The sequence below is a fragment of the Alligator sinensis genome, unplaced genomic scaffold, assembly GCF_000455745.1.
Source record: "Alligator sinensis unplaced genomic scaffold, ASM45574v1 scaffold889_1, whole genome shotgun sequence".
Taxonomy (NCBI): Eukaryota; Metazoa; Chordata; order Crocodylia; family Alligatoridae; genus Alligator; species Alligator sinensis.
The window spans coordinates 585,021-604,323 of record NW_005842361.1 but is presented as its reverse complement, the minus strand read 5'-3'; the positions used below and the strand labels follow the sequence as shown (position 1 = coordinate 604,323).

The 19,303-nt window shown below is 39.6% G+C and overlaps 1 protein-coding gene across 1 annotated transcript in view; it reads right to left on the bottom strand.

Annotated features, from left to right (window-relative positions):
• Positions 1 to 19,303, bottom strand: part of LAMA2 (laminin subunit alpha 2) — a 559,328-nt gene that overhangs the window by 18,042 nt on the left and 521,983 nt on the right. The window contains exons 55-60 of the mRNA XM_006029173.3: positions 15,847 to 16,023; positions 12,924 to 13,072; positions 9,183 to 9,359; positions 8,309 to 8,543; positions 3,132 to 3,191; positions 100 to 212 (exon numbers count right to left, since the gene is read on the bottom strand). Coding sequence (XP_006029235.2) covers positions 100 to 212; positions 3,132 to 3,191; positions 8,309 to 8,543; positions 9,183 to 9,359; positions 12,924 to 13,072; positions 15,847 to 16,023 — 911 coding nt within the window. The remainder of the gene's footprint in view (positions 1 to 99; positions 213 to 3,131; positions 3,192 to 8,308; positions 8,544 to 9,182; positions 9,360 to 12,923; positions 13,073 to 15,846; positions 16,024 to 19,303) is intronic.

Sequence of the window (19,303 nt, the reverse complement as noted above, 5' to 3'; positions counted from 1 at the left end):
GACGCTCTCAAGACTGTACCTACAGTTTCAAAGGTTAAAGAACATGACCTATACTGTTGCATGTGCAAACCATCTGCCCCACTTTTATCACTTCATCACCTGTTCTTCACTTTGGTGTCATCAAATGCAGCTGCAATATGGCTGTTCCTTGAAAGACCAAACTGTTTGCCGCCTTCCATCACAGCAGGCTCGACATCAGCAGCACAAGAATCCTGCAAAACATGAATATTGCATGTAGAATTTCTCATTCTGTATCTCAGCTGTGCATTCACCACAGTTATTTCAACTCCCCAAGAGCAGTTTTGAGTACTCTCGCTATTACATATGCTGACCCTGCAGTTTCCCAGGAAATCGTGTTTTTTCCACATTAAATATAGTTACTAGGCAGTGTGAGTCAGATTCATTAGAAGCAAGCACTGGTAATAAGTTGTGCTCCTCCTGTTATTCATTCTTAACTCATGTAGTTTATTGGTACTTGTACTTTACTCTGCTATAGAACCTGAGCAGGACTGAACTCACAGGGGCACGTCCAGACAAGCACGGTTGTGTGGTACATGGCGCTGCAAATAGGTTTGTGGAGCCAGTTACCTCACAGTTCGGCGTTCTCCAGGCTGCAAGAGCATGCTGCCCAAGTGTGCGCTGTGATGGGTTTTTTTTTACCCTTGGATATCCAGGGGTAAAAAATCAGAGCAATGCATGCTCGGCCAGAGTTTGCTGCTGAAAAGCAGAGCAGGGCTGCCTGGAGCTGCACTCCACTGCCTGCCAAACTGCGCATGGCAGAATCACCATGGCTGAAGCCCCGGGAGGCCCCTAGGACTCCAGGTAAGGCTGCTGGAGCCAGCCCAGTACTGGCCCCAGCCTCCCCTACCCCACCCGGGGCAACTTGCTGTGCACCAAAGCGCACATAGCATGGGCGTTCTCCCAGGACAAGTAACGGTGGTGCAAGGTGTGCCATCGATATTTGTCCCTGGGAAACCAAACATCCATGCACATCTGGACATGACAATAAAGGGACACTGTCAACTTGATACCTGGTCAATTTAAAAATAAAAGAGATAAAAAATGTGTTTGGATGGTATATGTCATTGAGTCCTCTTACCTACTTCTATTTGTTTGAAAAACAGTTTCTTTTAAAACATTTTACCCTCCTCTACTGCTGTTTTCCAGGCCCTCACAAAGAACAGGGGAGTTTGACTACCTGATACATAGGAGAAACAGGTATTATTCTCTTTAAGCTGTCAATTAGGCAAACATCATAAATTGAACAAAGAAAAATGTCCTCCTCAGTCTCTTCCAGTCACATTAATCTTAGGTGTGCTTTGTAACAGCAGCAGGTAAAACATTTTCATACAGAAGTGTGACTTGTTTTTGACTGTGACCCTTTAATCCTTGACCCTCCAGCTACAGTCTATCAGTGCCATGGCCCATGAGAGATCTCAATAATTATTATGTCCAAATCACATCCTGTTTTCAGCTTCCCTCGAGTACACTGAAGAAGATGCTCAGAGGATCTAACACAGTACAATCTCAGGACAACAATACTGCAGGGAAAAAACAAACTTTGATAGCTGCAAGCTCTATTTTTAAGCATTGTGGTAGACAGTCCTGGATTGCTTACAGCCTCTGCATGAGCTTCTGATTCGGTAGGGGCCTGCAGAGTGCAAAGTGTTGTGCTTTGTTGCAAAAAGAGTTTTTTCTGTGGAGTATTTTCAAGATATTGTAAGTGATTCATCAGGCAACAGGAAATTTCTACTGCAAAGAGGAAAGTCTTTTCTCTCTCTTTCCATCCTTCAGTAATGTCATATTTATCTCTCACAGGTCACAAGAAGAGAACTTTTTAATAAATGGTTTCCACAATAAATGCTCAGCTCTGAATATTACAGGCCTTCCTGTACAGTAGAAGAACATGCACTGTGACAAGTACACACCAATGTGCAATTAAAAGGAAAATAGGAGGAAGAGGTTCTTCAACAATACAAAAGAACTGAGTTAGGAATGTGTGATAATAGTCTTCCACTGATTATTAAATGGATAAGGGTGGTATCACTGGATCATAGCCCCATAATGCTGGCTAATGGCTCACAGCTGTGTTAAGAGTTACTTGCTTAGCTCGGTAGCTTAACAACTATATGTTACTTTTTATACTGGTAACCGTACTGTAGATATGAACAGCCAGCAGATGTTTAGATTTGGGGTGATAATTTAAAGTTTAATTTTGACACATGGGTGAAGGATGTGGCCTTACTATGACAACACCTGTTCTGTGTTGTCTAATTCTGTCTTCCCCTGGTTTCAGTCAGGAAAGAGTTTTGCCCCAAGTATCAGATGACTAATATTACTTAACTGCCTTGGTAACTTGCTCGTAGCAAAAAACATTGGTGCGTGGGTACCAGGGCACAGGACTTAGGAATCAGTGGTAGGTGCCAGATACACCGGGGATCTGGCATTTTAACATACCCAAACATTTATTTTATCCTCATTTCATTATTTGACACTTACAGCCCTTAAAAAACAAATTGTAAAAGAAGTGAATTGTATTGATGTGGAAGTGTCAATAAAGAAGAATACCCACAGGGAAATGTTAAAGCAAATCTAGGCTTCATTTACAAGCCTATCTTTACTTCCACTTAAACAGAGGCCACTTTAGCACTTTTAAAACCATGAGTTAAACTCGGATTATAAACTTCATTTGGATTTTTCCTGTTTTTTTTTTTTTTAAATTGTAACTGTAAGGTGTCCGACATTTAAAGCTGACCACATAATAAAATAAAAGGAAGGGCAGATTTGCACCTTGCAGCCTAACATCTCTCTGCACATAGTAAAATCTCAACCTTAAGGCCCTTTTTTATTAATTACATTTAAATTCTAATATTTTTCAGATGATAGGAAAGAGATCAGCGAAAAGCACATGTTGTATATATTACAGGAAACTTATCATCTTATTGGAGCTGTCTGAGAAAACAGGAAGCTCCCTGTATGACTATTTCTCACATTCCTTTACAAATGATGCTATATTAGCACTCACAAAATTAGCAAGGGCAGAAGGGAGTGTCACTGAAATACCACCACAGCTCACCCAACAGTGTTAAAGAAAAGAACTGGGGAATGCTTAGGAAAATGCTGGAATATACCGTGATGATGTCAAGTTCAGTTGTAATGCTGGCGCTCTTCACTTCAGTGGCAAGTGAGTCCTGAGAAGCAGTAAATAATGTGAGGCAGAAGCAGAAGTTACCAAGGCTCTGTTTTGCAGGTGAGACACATTTGAGCTTTCCTAGCAGCAGGCAGCCACAACCAGGTGATCACTGTAAAGTATCCTACTACCATGTCTTCCATTTTTTCCTTTCATTTTGTTTTTAGAGGACAGCTTCTTAATTAAGAGTTCATCCCCCTGGGTAGAGCAGCAAAGCCTAATGGGACTTGCATGTAAGCAGAGGCCACGTTTGGGCCTCCTTTATGAAGGTGCATTTCCATGTCAAGGGGACTAGACCATCTGATCATTTTAGAAAGGGTTTAAGGCAAGTAACTACTATATAATGAATGATGGAATTATAGGTGTGCTCTTCATTGCAGCCTCCCTTAAAAATATTGGGCAGCACTTGGGGAAATCTAAAAAAATATAGAAAGTTTAAATGATTTAAGTGCCTTTGACAGTTTAAGAACCGTTTATTTTTCAAAAATGAAATCAAAGGCACTGGCATGTATTTTTCACACTTTTCTCTTCAGACTTTCCTCTTGAGTAATATATACCAAGAGCATAATTCACCACAGCACCAGGTGTCTGATGAATAAAATCCCCATTAAATTACATGGAAAGCCACAACAATTCCTAGCATTAAATATGTAACAACTTTCTTGCTCCTTTTAATTTTGCCGTTGAAAAAAAAATGATTGGTATAAATTCACATGTGCTCAAATTCTGGAAAAAACTTCCCATTTATAAGAAGTTTGGGCAGAAGATAGCCAAAGCAAGAACATTCAATATACCTCGTTTTAAACAAGAAGCTTCTGATAGCCAAATGTTTCCTCTTTTACAAAAGTGTCAATTAAGCCTGCATTATCATCTTTATCTTGGAGTTTTCTCTAATTTTGCAGCACAGCCCTAATGTTACTGAACTGCAGTATTCCTTTCCTGTGAAAACAGAAATATGTATCAGCTTCCTCATGCTACAATCTCGCCACCTTGTGGATATTAATCAAAAGTGCTGCCTTAGACTATACAGGCAAGACTCTAGTTATGAAGAAATTGCAGTTATAGCAGACTCGTATCTAAAATTAAGCATGTTTAAGTAAATAATTACATGTAACTGAACTTTCTTCTGTTTCTGGAAATGCTGGTATATATGTTTTAGCGTGTGCAGTAGTGCATGACTACTCTATTTTTCTGGGTAATATAATGGCACGTTATACATACCCAGTGACTAACAAGCCATACATGTTGAATAGGAAATTGTAAGATGCACTTTATTGGTCTGATTTTTGTTAGGGCCCCAACCCAGCTCCTCGTACTGATATGAGACACCATTTCTATAGTATTTTAAAAAGCAACCTACCAATGATTTAGGTGTGACTCAAGTAAAATAAGTTAATCACAGGGCTTTGTTACACATTATTTTTGGGTGTCCCCTGGATTGTCCGTGCATTAACACCTTTAAGTGGCTTACAGCACTCATTATGCAGCTCAAAGTTACGCCACTCTAGAGCAGGATTATCTCTTGATCCACATAAACCATCTCCTGTTTGATTAAGGTGTGTCTACACTCCCCAAAGATGTGCCACTCAAGTCAAAGATGTGACCGCAAGCTAGCACTAAGCCAATCAATATTTGTGCAGCTCACAGTGTAAGGTGTAAGAAGGTCCTTAGCTGAACTGCTAGTAGACTGAGACTTACATCAAAAAAAATTACTGACACAATTATTGTCCTTTTCAGCAGTCTCAGCAGAGACAGGGAGTGAATAGGAGTGGGGATTAAAATAGACCTAGCCACATCCAGATGTGCAGGGGCATGCATTTGCAGCAGCAAAAACAGTAGCAGCACAAATTTGTGCCACTACTTTTTGCTGTGGCACACACACTTATATGTGTCCTTTGTGGAGGGACAAATGATCCTGCTTTGGGCAACCTGCCCATGCCCAGCTCCTCTTGGCTCCCGGTGTGCTGGACAAGCCGGGCAACCGAAAGAGTAGAGATGCTCTGGCTGGCAGTCAGAGCACCTTCCTGGAGGACTCTTCCTGGAGGACTAAGCCTCTGTGTCTTCAGGTGCAAGCTCCTGTTGCATATGCTGCACCATGGTTTTTCCTGGTACTTTTTTTGCTACCAGGATTTCCCAGTAGCAATTCTGCAAATTTGCAGCATGGGGTACATTTTAATGTTTAACTTTAATTTAGGCCACGTGCAGTTTGTGGTGCCACACACCACGTGCCTCTGCTCATCTGGACATGGCCTCTGTAATTACTTCTAAAGAAAGAAATCAGCAAGGTGATATAGGGGAAACTGACAAAACTACTGAGGGCTTATACCCACCTGATGTGTTGAAATTAAGTGCCCAGGCTATTCACTTTATGAAATCCAATTTAATTAAAAAATATACTGCCCATTAAATATTTTAATCCCTAATAATATGGGAATATTATAACATATAATCATATATCATTATGTATTGCACAGTACAATTATAATTTAACTAAGTGCTATAACTTTATAATATTAAACTATTAAAATACTTATTAAAACATGTATTAATTTACTTGGTAATTTTTAACACCAGTGGAATCACATGACTATATCTCAAGATGCAGTGCAGAAACATACAGTCATTAATGTATGCACATGACAGCCAGATAGTTATGTTAAAATTCTGGATTATAGATTGGCAAACCAAAATGGTTCTTTTTCACAATACTTTTTTATGTGTTTGTTATTTAGTTTAATATCTCAAGCACTCAATCTTTGGAAAACGTAGGACCAACTTTTAAGTACTGCTAGACGAGCTACTTCCTTTTCAGTTTACTTGTCTGAGGTCTTTGGTTGGTATACAGCTTTTCAAAATTTTTGCCAACAATACTGTGAAACCAGTTTGCATTGTCAGGAGTTCAGAGCTTCTGATTCATCAGTCTCTTGGCTAGAGTTATAATTAGGGAACTACTGAAGTCAAGGAGGCAAGCAGCAGATTTGATGGGCAGATAGCAAGGCAAGCCATCGTTTTTGTGGGCTTATCACAGCCGGACCCCCCATGTCTCTGATTTGCTGAGGGCCCCAGTGGCCCCACCCCTCACCACTGATTGATCAAGGGGGCTGTCTGTCATGCAACCCCACCACTCATTACTGATTGACCAAAAGGTCTGTCCATTATACAGCCCTGCCGCTTACTGTTGATTGGTGGAAAGGGGTGGGGCCATATGACAGACAACACTCTCAGTCAATCAGTGGTGAGGGGCAGCCACCACCTTGGCTGCTCCCATTCATGTTGGTGGCCTTCCCGCCACCCATAGGTCACATGGCTTGGCTGCAGCAACTATGAGGACTACTGGCTCACACTGAGGACCAATATTTTATCTTTAGTAAGTTTTTATTTTGTGGATTTTGCAGACCTTGCTCATTTTCATGGACAATGCCCGATTTTGTGATTTCCATGAAATCTTGAATTGAGTAGGTTCCTAATTATGATACAATAGTGCTCTTGGAAAATGCCAAGTCTTAGCTTTCACTCATTTTTTGACAAAAGAAAAATAATAAGGCAATTCTTCTGTTGCAAAGAACTCAGATCACAGCAGGTCAGAATTTTTTTCACACTATGGATTCCTAATTAAAATCTATGGATTTATCTTGTGAATCATGTAAGTGTTTGCACACCTAAGAGTTGTGCAGCAACCCTCGGTCATGGCAACCTGGTTGAGAATCACTGTTATAAAACAACAGCATAAGAATCATCATATCAGATCAGACCTCTTGTCTGCCTGTTCAGGATTCTATCTATGATAGTGACCATTATCAGATACTTCAGAGGACAGTACAAAAAACACCATCCTGAAATATATTTCCTTTAGGGAAATTTTCTTTCTAATCCAATCGGTTAATAACTGGTTTATATTCTGAAGATTTAGAGTTAGTCATGGAAGTAAATGGAACTTTTTACCTTAAATCATTTAGGCACTTGTGAAAATTTCACTTTTAATTCTCAACCTATGACTACTTAATTTCTTTAATATACTCTCATAATGAATTCTGTTCAAGATTTATAACAAGTTGAGTCTTTTTTCAACAAATTTTATTGTATCTGCTAGTTTAAAAAAAATTAGCAGATTCAGATTGGAGAGGCATGGATTTCCCTTATAAATCCAGTGCTGACTTATTCTAGTTTATAAAGTCCAACTAGGTATTTCATTTTTTTCTTCTGGCCAGGTTTTCAAGACACTTGAGCTCTTATTCAGATACTATATTGAAATGGCCATATTTTCAAAAGTGCTCACCAACTAATAGCTCTCATTACTGTAATTTGTTTTGCAAACTTGGCTTTATTTTTTTATTTGAATTAATTTACCTGGTGCTGACATAAAATTCAACAGTCTTCTGTAATTCTCTATCATCTGTAGCATCATTTATAAAACTTGTATACAATATCCTATCTTCAAGCTTATTTCTATGAAAATACTTTTTTTCCCCAAAGGATTGAAACAGCACATGATTATCCATAAGTACAGATTATAGAAAATAGGGACAGTTTACACACACGCACATGCGTACATAGAGTGAAGATATATACAAGCACATGGGTGCAAAACACTATACTGTCACATGGAAAGCATCACATACATTTTTTATAGAAGGTCTTTTAATCATACAGTATCCTTTTAAGATACTTTGCAGTTCAGAAGGAGAGGGAAAAATCAAGTTGACATTGTTATGTATGCTTTCTGAAGCTTTGGGGAGGTGAGATCGAGGAGGTGAGGTTCTGGGAAAGGGGAAACGTGTAAGGGAGTCATATCACTCAGGACATCTTAGCATGCAAGGATTATCATGCATTAAACATTTTTCCCTGAATAAAAGTAACAAAATGAACGATCCAGACTTGTTCTGAGCTTTACCAGATAACCTGCTTCAATCACATTAAGCTACAGACGTCATTTGCATGATGTTCAGAACACGGTAATTGTGTAAACATCTCATCTGCTTAAAATCTTTCTAGTCATGCCAGGTAGTCCTAATTTGTCTATCATCACACTTTTGAAGTGCCACTATTGACCCTTCTCCTTTTTACATTTAAGAGATCTCTCTTCTAACATGGCTTCTTAGAGAAGCAGTATACACTTACAAGTGCAGGAGGTAGAGGTGGCGTTGGAGGAGGAGGAGGAGAGGAAGAAAATGTGGGATGAATTGTTGTGCTTTCTGTCTTCCTCTTAGTATCTGGTTCAGGTTGAATCAAAACAGTTGAGCGAGTACCCCCATCTTCCCCCTCTTCCTCAGGAGGTCTGGCTTCTGGTTCTAGTGTGGGACACTGACCAATGTCTGCATTTTCAAAGGACACAGGCTGAGCGAAATCCATGGGGCTAAGGAGACACAATAACATCAACAGCTCTTAACAGTTCTTTTATCTCTTCCCATCACCTCCACACCAACTACTTTGAGTGTGGTCATGCTCAAACACTGGGTTTGTTGCTTTGAAGTTTTCTCAATATGCTGTGTTTCGTACAAGTTCCACTTCAGTCACCACCTTCCCACCATTCCCTTTCTTCTGTCCAACCTCCAGATCATTAACCTGTTGGTGTATAATGTTTCCTATGGTAAAATTAAGCCACACATTAAGTATGCCCATTTCCATAACCCACAGTCTTGAACAGTACCTTTCTTTTTAAAAAAATCAGTGTACCAAAGTAGTGGTGCACAGTAGGAAAGTTATTAGGGATAAGCCACTGTGTTTTTAACTGTAGAATTTTGTGGCACTTTAGATGTCTACGGATGGGTCATGTTTTTGCACACAACAAAGCACTGCTAATTCACACATATACACCCATCAAGTGCACACTGAGGACCACAAAAAAGCAAAAGAACACTAGCATATAAAAAGCAGAGAGAGGTCATTATAGGTATCATTGTGCATGATTGCTTATGACAACAAATTCTCTCTTGGCAGCTGAGGTGGTAATAGCTTCATTAACTAAACATTTGTGAACATTAACAAGACTTACACAGTGTTAATGACGAGATTCCATATGCAACCCTCGAAGGGAGGGATGTTCCTGAGAGGCGCTGCCTGGAAGTGAGGCGGGGTCCCACCCACAAAGAGGTTTTTAACAGTAATAGATTGGTCTGTAGGAAGCCTCTGAGTCTGCCCTTTGTCTTCATCTACTTGAACAGCAAAAATCCTATGAAAAGATTCAAAGCAAAGGAATAAGATAGTATCTATCCCAGTTATTGCGTGTATTGAAATCACCATTTTGCAGGCACCATTTACTACTGCACCTGCTAGAACACCGAGTGAACACAAATTGCATGATTAGCAGCACCACATTAAGCAAATATTAACCACTATCAGGTTCACAGTCACTGTTATGCTTCCCTCATTTATTCTCCGTCAGAGCTTGGCAAAGCCAGACAGTACATTTGCAGTAATATTAGCCTCTGGTTGCATTGAAAATAGTGGTCTGCAGCATGACAGCATTGTCATGGCAAGAGTCAACTCGCTGTCCTGTAAAGTTATGTATAATCATATAGGACACAGTGGGATATAACAGCATGAGGTCACATTTTGTTTGGCTTTTTATATCCTCGTTTGTACTAGTTATTATCTTCTTGCTGGGGGACAAAACGGTGCTCCAGAGAGCTCTGATTGCAAGAATCAACAACAGATAAGTAATGTGCATTTAAAAAAGATATGGTTAGTCTGTTTTGTGGGAAGGGGAGTAAGGGAGAAAACCATTGTGATTGTTCACCATGAAGATGCAAGTTCTATAAAACTTTCCCACAGGCAAATGGATATATTACAATTTAGAAACCAAAGTGCTCCTTTAGTAAAGATTATTAATATTCTGAAAAGTAAGGTAAAAAATTAATTTTTGTATGTTCCTGAGGTGCAAAGTCAAAAATGGGACAAAGTGTGAAGAGGGAAAATATAGTGAATGTGCTCTTTTGGAGGAAGCGTGAAGCTAAATGTGAGAGCAGAGCTCTTGAAAAGAGAGCCTAAACATCAGTGTAACAAACACAGCACTTGGGCATGTCAAAACATAATGAGTGACATGGAAAGATTTTCAACATTTAGACATAAGAACTAGCTTGTGTGGACTTTTTATTTTGCATACGAAGAATGAGGTGCCAATACAGCGAATAGAGAAGTGAAGAGAGAACGGGTTCTTTTTGATGGATAACATATATAATGTAACAAGGTATAACAATAAGAGAGTCAGCAATTTAACTGCTGTCTTTGGGACAATCTGAAGATGGATGATAAAACAAAGTCTGTAGCTATTGACACAGTCCACCTCAATGTAACACGCTTCCCAAAGGATGGCTCAGGATTTCAGTCTGTTTGGAGGTGAGAGTAGAATGCAATTTGGTGCAATTTCTTTACACTGTTACACTGGATTTAATAAAAATTAGCCACGAGAGAGTTAGGACTTCAAAGGAAAAGCAAGGGGAGGAAAACTTTGGAGGACTGTACCTTATCAAGTACACTGTTATTTCACAGATGTTAAATTCTCAGTGTCTAGTGTTAGGCATCTAAATCCATGTTTGGTACCTAAAACAAGCAGCTTGATTTCTCAGAACTGCTGAGCACCCTCAAATCAGTCTAATTTTTTTCCAGTGTTTTAGTTGTATTGCAATTCTACCTTTTCTTTAAGCAGTAAATCCTATATATTCTAGAACATAAATTATTATAAAAAATACATGGAAGGGGAGGTCAGTTTTTAAAGTAAGACATCCAACTTCATATTATGTGGATGTCCATTGGGAGAAACTCACATCTGCATGTAGGGAGCTCAATTAAAAATTAAACTTATTGTATTCAGAATATCTAATCCCCAAATTTCAGGTAGCTCCTTTTTGTCTTGATATACATGATATGCAATAGCCATTCTTATATCCCCCTGTAGCGCAGCAACTCCTTATACTGTCTGTTGCTGTTGCTGACACCCTCAACAATATACAATACTTCATCCCATCTTCAATGTTACCACAGAAAACATTTACATACTTTGGCACTCAGTACCACCATACAATGATATGCATTAGTTCTCCACACTATCCTATAATTATCCTGGAATGAGAAGCAATTAGTTTATAATTATATGGACAATTAGCTGTCTGAAGAGTTTTCAAATGACATTCCCCATATTTAATCAAATAAAGCCAGAGTTGATGACTAGCAGATGAGGGGTTTAGGTTTAATAATTTATATCTTTTCATTTCCATCCCAGCCTACATAAACTGCAGAGTCTTTAGCTGATTTGTTTTGTAACAGAGCAACTTTGAAGACTGGAGAAGTTTCTTTCTCACCATCATCTGTTGAGCAGCTATGTTTTGATTTAGTGTAATGGATTATGGTTATATTGGCTGTACAGCAGTTTTTTTCTGTTGTTATGTTAAAAGGTGTTAGTTTTATATTCAGTAGATTTTATCACCATTACCTTATGATATATTCTATTATAGGAATACTTGAGACTTTTTTTCAAATAACTCTCCCCCTATCTTAAAACAAGGGAAAACCCCTATTAATATCAGATACTACAGCTAGAAAGAAAATTACTGTAAGGTCATATTTACGGATTACATATGAGGGGAGGAGAGTAGCTGAGTGGAAAATTCAGTGATAAAAGGCAAAGCCAAGAAAAGTGAGTTTTGAGAAGGAGGAAAGGGAGGGCAAGTGGTGACTAGATGGAACAGAAGTTTGTTCTAGAAAGTCAGGAAAAATGCCAAAAATCATATATAAATTTCAGATTATGCTCTTATGCTCTATTATAATTATATACTATGTAAAGTATAGATTATAGTATTATATTGTTATCATATTCCTAACTGTATTTCTTCTGAATTTTACCTGATCGTGGTGAATCCTAGGATTTACTGAGACCAGTTAGTATGTTTGAACCTGGCTCATTTGCACTATGGTTTAGAACATGATAATGTCAGTCGTAGCACTAACATTTTATAAGTATGCTTTTATGCATCTTCCTAGAGTGCACACATCCACTATATGCTAGTTTGATATAGTCTCAGCTGGGCCTTGATTCTCTCTGGATTCCCTAGAAAATGCCAGACCATAAATAATAATAACTGCATAATCCTCATGTATCAAGATGATAGTGTGGTTTATTGTATCTAGCACAGTATCCTTAATTAAGGACAAAGTGCAGTCCTTTGACAGATAATTATAGGTGTCTGAAAATGTGGCAAGAAAAGTAAACTAGTGAAGTTCTACTCAAGGATGAGTGCAATAGAAATGTCAGCAAGCCTAATTAGAGTACATCCAGTGCTGTGTCTTCCTTTTCTTAGCTTGATCAATTGGACACCCCACATGTATACAAACTAGCCCATGGTATGTGGGAAAGGTTACATGCTGCTGTTGCTGATTGTGAAAGCTGCATTTCTGTGTTACTCCTGAAAAGATGGACTTACTCTTCCTAAACTCTATTCCTCTTCAGAATCTAGATTAATAAAGTAGATTTCCCTAGAATCAAAAACTTTAATATATGGCAATTTAGATAAGATCCTCAGAGAAGCTACCTGATAACCTCCCAGGCCTACACAATAATAAAATTAGGAGCCAGAAAGTGACTTGTTTGGTAAGAGAACCCCCTTCCCTCCGCCCCTGATTATATATACCCCTGTGCTCAGAAATGTGAGCACTGATTTCAATCATGCATGTCTTCTATTGGTTGCATTAACTCCACGGTGCATATTCTGTAGCCCCCTTGGGTTCTTGTTTGTGTTACCCTTCAGTTCTTTCTATCCGGATGGAGTGTGCTCTGCCATCATGAAACTTGCCAGATTCGGGTCTGATGGTGATTCTGCGAGGATCTCTAGCTCCAGTAGAGATGTGTACTTCTAGTCGACCTTTGTTCAGGAACACTGCATAATAGGCCTGTAATGTGTAATAAAAACTTGTCACATTTGGAAGGATAGTTTTGCATTTGCCTAGGAACCCAATAAAGCCTATCCATTCTCCTTTTGTTACACCTGTTGCTCCTGAGTCCAGGAAATAATTTCCCTGCAGATTCCTCCAGAACCCTGTTGGGGACACAGAGACAAGCCATTGCTCTACTTAAGCTATTAACTGCCCTCTCTCCACTGAAAAAAAACCCAAACCAAACCAAAGCAAAACAACAAAAAACCCCTCAGTAACCTGTTGAAACTGCACTTAGAACTTTAACCACTGAAGATGATGTGTCAAATGCTGCCATCATACATTGAGATGAATCAGAAGTAGCATCTCTGAAACCAAAGAAGTTACTTTGGATGTATACTTGTGTAAATGAGAATGACTATAGTCTATGAATGTACTTAAATCCTGGCTTCTACAGTGGCAGCCTGGATTGTTGTTAGAGTCCTAGAGGGAGTCTGGATTGAAGTGTGAGAAAAACCATTATTTTGGTTGGTGGCTGAACTAAAAATAAAAATCTGGGGGTTTTTTTGTTAGCAGGGGAACAAATTAAATGAGCTGTATTGTTTGGGAAATTTCAATGAAAGCTGAGAAAATGTGGAAGCAAATGGATTGGCACGAGGATTTAAAAACCAACCACAAAGAGCTGGAAGTGCCCTGTGAATAACCATTTACTAAAAATAATCTTTCCAACCCAAGTCGAGAAAGAGAAGTTTCAGTTTTGCTTTGGTACATTCAGATTGACTAAGCAAGAACTGTCATGCAGCTTTATAACAAGGAAAATATAAAGAGAAGTTACACTGCAATAGCTGGAAATAATCCCATTAAAATATTTTCCCCCTTTTCATGTCCATAGAGAGAAAAAAGGAAAATCTCAGCCCTAAGATTTCTCTGCTTTTTAGTATTACATGACTTGATCCTAAGCCTTCCCTCCACAGAATTACTAATCCGTGCATGAGTTCTGTGTATGGAAGCTTTGCAAAACGATGCCTGCAGTTACTCTGGCAACCAGTATCATGTCATGGAGGATTTGCAGGATCCATCCCACAGTTACCATAGCAACCAGTTCATATCTGTGACCTGAAGAGCTTGGTAGTGGTGCAAGTAGCTCCCATCCTGAAGTTAATATCATGTGGATCAGCCACTAAAATGTATTGTCCCTGGAGTATATTCTTTTAAGTTCAAGTGTTCTGTCCCAATACAGATATGGGAGAGAACAATGAAAAATAATTCCTGAAACATACTGTACAAATAAAACAAAAAAGACTGTATTTAACTTTGCCCTTATCTACTTATGTAGTTTCTGCATTATCAACATTTAGTTAATTCCCAACAATATCCACACTTTCACTTATTTCCTCTACTTTTGAAAGAATTGTTAAGATCACCCTTATTTATTGATTTCTTTATTTTTTTTAAAAAGTTGGGGCAGGATATAAATGGTTTACATTAAAAACAAATATGACCCAGTGATTTAGTTAGTCTATCAGGTGCACTCTACCCTGTCTTCATCCTGTATCTTCCAGTAGTGGCTCCAAACACTGTATTAATATTTAAGGGCCTTACACTGCATTGAAGTCTATGTGAAGTTTTTAGTTTCCAAAAAAAGCAAAATGAGGCTTACTGATAAGGTGTTTAGTTGCGGATAAGTGATGCCTGAATATCTATTTAATTCTTCCCCCTCCACCAAATAACCATTGCCTGAGTAGTCCTGAGGAGACCCAAATAGTAACACTTCATTATTCAGGTCTGAGAAAAAGAATGGAAACAAATATAGTTCACAAAAATAAACCAGCTGGTATAGAAGCTAAAAAGTAGATGCTGTTGGAGAAATTATTGAGAGAAATTCACAACAGGACTACAAAAATTGTCCTGCCATTACACCAAAACCTTCCAGCTCTGCTCAGTGTTGGTACATTGTGTAGCCTGACCCAAGAAATGAAATTATGAACTGCTAGAATTATGAAGGCTTCAAATAAAGTTACAGTCCCTAATTCAGTTAATTGTTGATGCAAATATTGCTGAACTTTCATCTTATTTTTTCCCTCAGACATGGGTAAGCCTTATTAAAAAGCACTAGACTTTCACTTCAGCATTGTCAGCAGATTGAGGGAAGTAATTATTCCCCTCTATTCTGCACTGGTAAAACCACATTTGGAGTGCTGTGTCCAGTTTTGGGCCCCCCACTCTGAAAAGGATGTGGGAAAACTGGAGAGAGTCCAGCAGAAGGCAATGCTTAGAGGACTGAGGAACATGACATAAGAGAAGAGGCTGAGGGAACTGGGCTTTAGTCTGCAGAAAAGAAGACTGAGGGGGGATTTGGTAGCCTTTAACTCCCTGAAGGGCGGTTCCAAAGAGCATGGAGCTGGTCTGTTCTCAGTGCTGGCCGATGACAGAACAAGGAGCAATGCTCTTAAGTTGCAGCAGGGGAGGTTTAGATTGGATATTAGGAAAAACTTTTTCACTCGGAGGGTAGTAAAGCACTGGAATGGGTTACCGAGAAATGTGGTGGAATTTCCATCCTTGGAGGTTTCTAAGGCCTGGTTCACCAAGGCCTTGGCTGGAATGATCTGGTTGTGGATGGTCCTGCTTTGAGCAGAGGGCTGGAGTAGATGATCTCCTGAGGTCCCTAATTTGTTAGATCCTATGATTCATACATACTCCCAGTAAATGGAATGGATAGAAACAACAAGTTGTGTGGAAAAACCCAGCAGAAGCAACAGGTTTCCCGTATCTTCTCCTGCATTGTTCTGTACCTGCCCAGTCTGTCTGCGTTTTCTCCTTGGAGGTATGGGTGTCCCACCCATACCAAACAAGATGACCCCAGACTCATTCTTGGTGCTGAAGGACAGGTTGATTTCTGTACCCATATCAAACGAGGCAGGCTGCAGTTCTATGAAACCTGGTTTGGGGAAGCTAACTGTGTAAATGTTCTGCGAAAGGAAAAGGACAAAGAAAGTGAATTCATATGACTGAAAACAAAGTACAAACTCTCAGAAAGATATGTTAAATTACACGTTGTTATGAAATAAAAATACTAAACATCCATTATTCTGTTATATCAGTCATCGGAACAATTCTGGAGTTTTGTGTTCAATGTGAATGAGATGTTTACATAGTTTTGGCCTTAATTCAGAATATCCTGTTGCTTTATGGTAGACTGCTTGGCTAGGTACAGGCTTTCAAAAAGCCCGAGGCAGAATCAATCTAAGTTATGCTGTTTTCTGTAAGCGGCATAGTTAATTTAGATCTGGAATGAACAGAGCACACATTCACCTTTTGGTAGGGGAGGGGATAAATCTTAGACCAGGTTCTGCCATTTTTAAACCAGTCTATGTGTGCCGAACTTTTGTTCTGTTATAGTTATAGATCAGTTTCCTATCACTTACATGGGTAAAGTGTAATATCTGTACCTGGCCCTTATGGTTATTGTAATTGAACTGTATTGTAATTGTTTTGCCTTGAATTAATACGGTACATTCTGGTTATCTTACATTTAAACAGCAATAACTAATGTGAACATGCTCCAGATTCTACTATTTGTCAGACTTGATCAGAATATATTTTACATTAATCATTTATCATTGCCATAACATCTATAAGTATTATTGCTTCATTGATGAGCCAAGTGCATGAATGAAGTATGCACTGCTCATGGCACAACTGCTTTGCACACTAGCAGATATTGGCACAATTTAAAGAGCGCAGTATGTTATCAAATAATAAATGAATGTATCCTATATGAGATTTTCTGTTAACTGTTGCCAAATTGTGGATCATTCTGTAGTAGGGCACTGGGCTGCATCTGCTCTTTTAAGGGAGCTAGTAGTCTGAGAGGCTGCTTGCAGGTGGTGCAGGGGGCTAACGAGAGGCTCACCTGATGGGGAAAAGATCTCAGACTGGAGTGCTATAAGTCCAAAGCCTGAGCTGGTCAGTCAGTCTCTCCCTGGTAGCCACAAGGGAGCTCTGGGCAGCAGCGCTTCTGAAGGGACTGGAATTTGTATAACTAACTCTGCAGACCTGGGAGCAGAGGCAAGTCCCATGGACAGAGAAGGACTAGGTTTTACAGGCAAGTGGCCTTTGTTTTATTTGAGCCCACAAAAGGTCCTGGTGCTTGCGGAAAGGCTAAGCAGGACCAGGGGTCTGGGAGCCCAGATAAGGGGTGGCATGCAGGACCAGAGGTCCAAGAGTCCAGGAACGGACCATGTAAAGGACAAGGGGGTCAAAAGGCCCAAGGCGGGGGTGAGCGCATAACTCAGCAACATCACAAAGAGAGAACACCCGTGAGGCTTCGGGCAAGGTGTAGGGTAGGTATAGAGCCATACAAGGAGCCCTTAAGGTGACAGGTACCTGGTTTGGATGGGAACAGATATGAATCTAATAAATGTAAATGATTTTGATATTATTTGGATTGAATCTTTAGTTCTTCCATCATATAGTAAAATCAGCCTGTGCTACTGTATATGCCCAAAAAAGTGCTAGATGGGGGGGGGGGCATGAGGCCCTGTTAGGCACCAGTAAACTAATAAATGCTGTCATAGGCTAGTACTTGAAGACATAAGTACTATCCTATGGTGGTATTATTTAATGCACAGCAATACACATGTAGATGCTGACTGGGCTTGGTAGGGAATGAGGATGCTGCAATGCAGGGGCTGCCTGCTGGTTCGCCCTGCACTGGAGCACCCTTGTGCCCCAGTCAGCCTCTCCATGGGCTGGCAGGCTGATCCCCTGGGTCCCCTGCTAGCTGGGGCTGCTCTGACCTGGCTCAATGTGCTGTGGTCCCAAGTGCATGCGTAAACGCAGTGCCTGGGAGCAATAAATTCCAGCATGAACTGCACTGGAGTTTATTGCATTGTGCTAATTGCACCCACAGAGAAAAGAAATTTAACTGTGGGCTCTTCTATGTTCTATGCAATTTTTTCAGGTTGGGAGAATGTTCCCTTTGTCTGGAGAATTAAGGCATTAACCCACTCCCAAACCTAGGATTTGATATTTTTTCAGCTCATACATATTAAAAGCCTGTTCACTTAATTAAAGATACCAAATTGATACTTACAATTAAAACAAATTATACCACTTATGCCCCAAATTGATACTTACAATTAAAACAAATTATCCCATTTATGCTATCACTTATTTTATATTTATCTATCCATTATTATGTACATTTATACATAATATGCCTGTCAATTCAGTGGGTAGCTATTAAAAATAAATGACCTGCAAAGCATTATTATGGGGAACTGATCTGCATTTTCCTGTATCATGATCACCACCATAACTACTATTAATAATCTAACAACAACTTGTGTTTGAAATCTTGATGAGATGACTTAGATGGGTCACAGACTTGCACAGAGCTGACATGCCTGATAGAGGATTTGGATTCTAGTGTAGCACATGAATGTCAGGGATTGTTCACAAAAATTTGATGCAGGTCCCATGGCCAAGTGACATTTTTATAGCATTCACTAGGCAGTGCTACACATGCAATTAGTGCACATGAACAAACTCTAGAGTTTATTGCTCCAGAGTGTTTTGCTCCTGGACATGCCATTTGAATGTGTGCCCAAGAACAATCAACTCCAAAGCAATCAACTCAAGAGCTTATTCAAGCACAGCACATGGAGCCCAGTAACACAGCAGATCCAGCTGGCATGGGACCCTGGCACTGAAGCACTCATGTGCCCCAGCCAGCTGGGTCATCATCTACATGTCCACCGCTGGGCATGAAAAAACTCTGCAGCAGGTTAGTACTGGTATTTATAAGAACTACCCTGCTGTGGGAGTTTATTAGTTTCCTGCACCCTAATGTGGGCACATGTGTAGAGGCTGAGACATTTACTGTGGAGCTAATTAGTCAGCTCTGCAGTAAACGTCTCTTATAGATATGCCCACTGCCTACAAAACCTGGCATCCACAGTGAGCCTTCAGGAGACTGACTTTTGTGACCAGTCCCAAAAAAGAGACCCTTCCTTCAATATCTGATTTATATAGCCATTGTGAACCCTATAGTATTCATTCATTCATTCATTCATTCAAATACCTCTATTCTGTGAAACAGAAGAAAAGGGCAGATGGCTGCAATTCAAGATGTGTGTGGTTTATTGTCAGATCTGCCACAAATAGCTCTGAGATACTATACAGTTCCTTACAACTTATTTGTATCTAAGACTCCTCATCTATACTATCGAGATAGTAGTATGGATC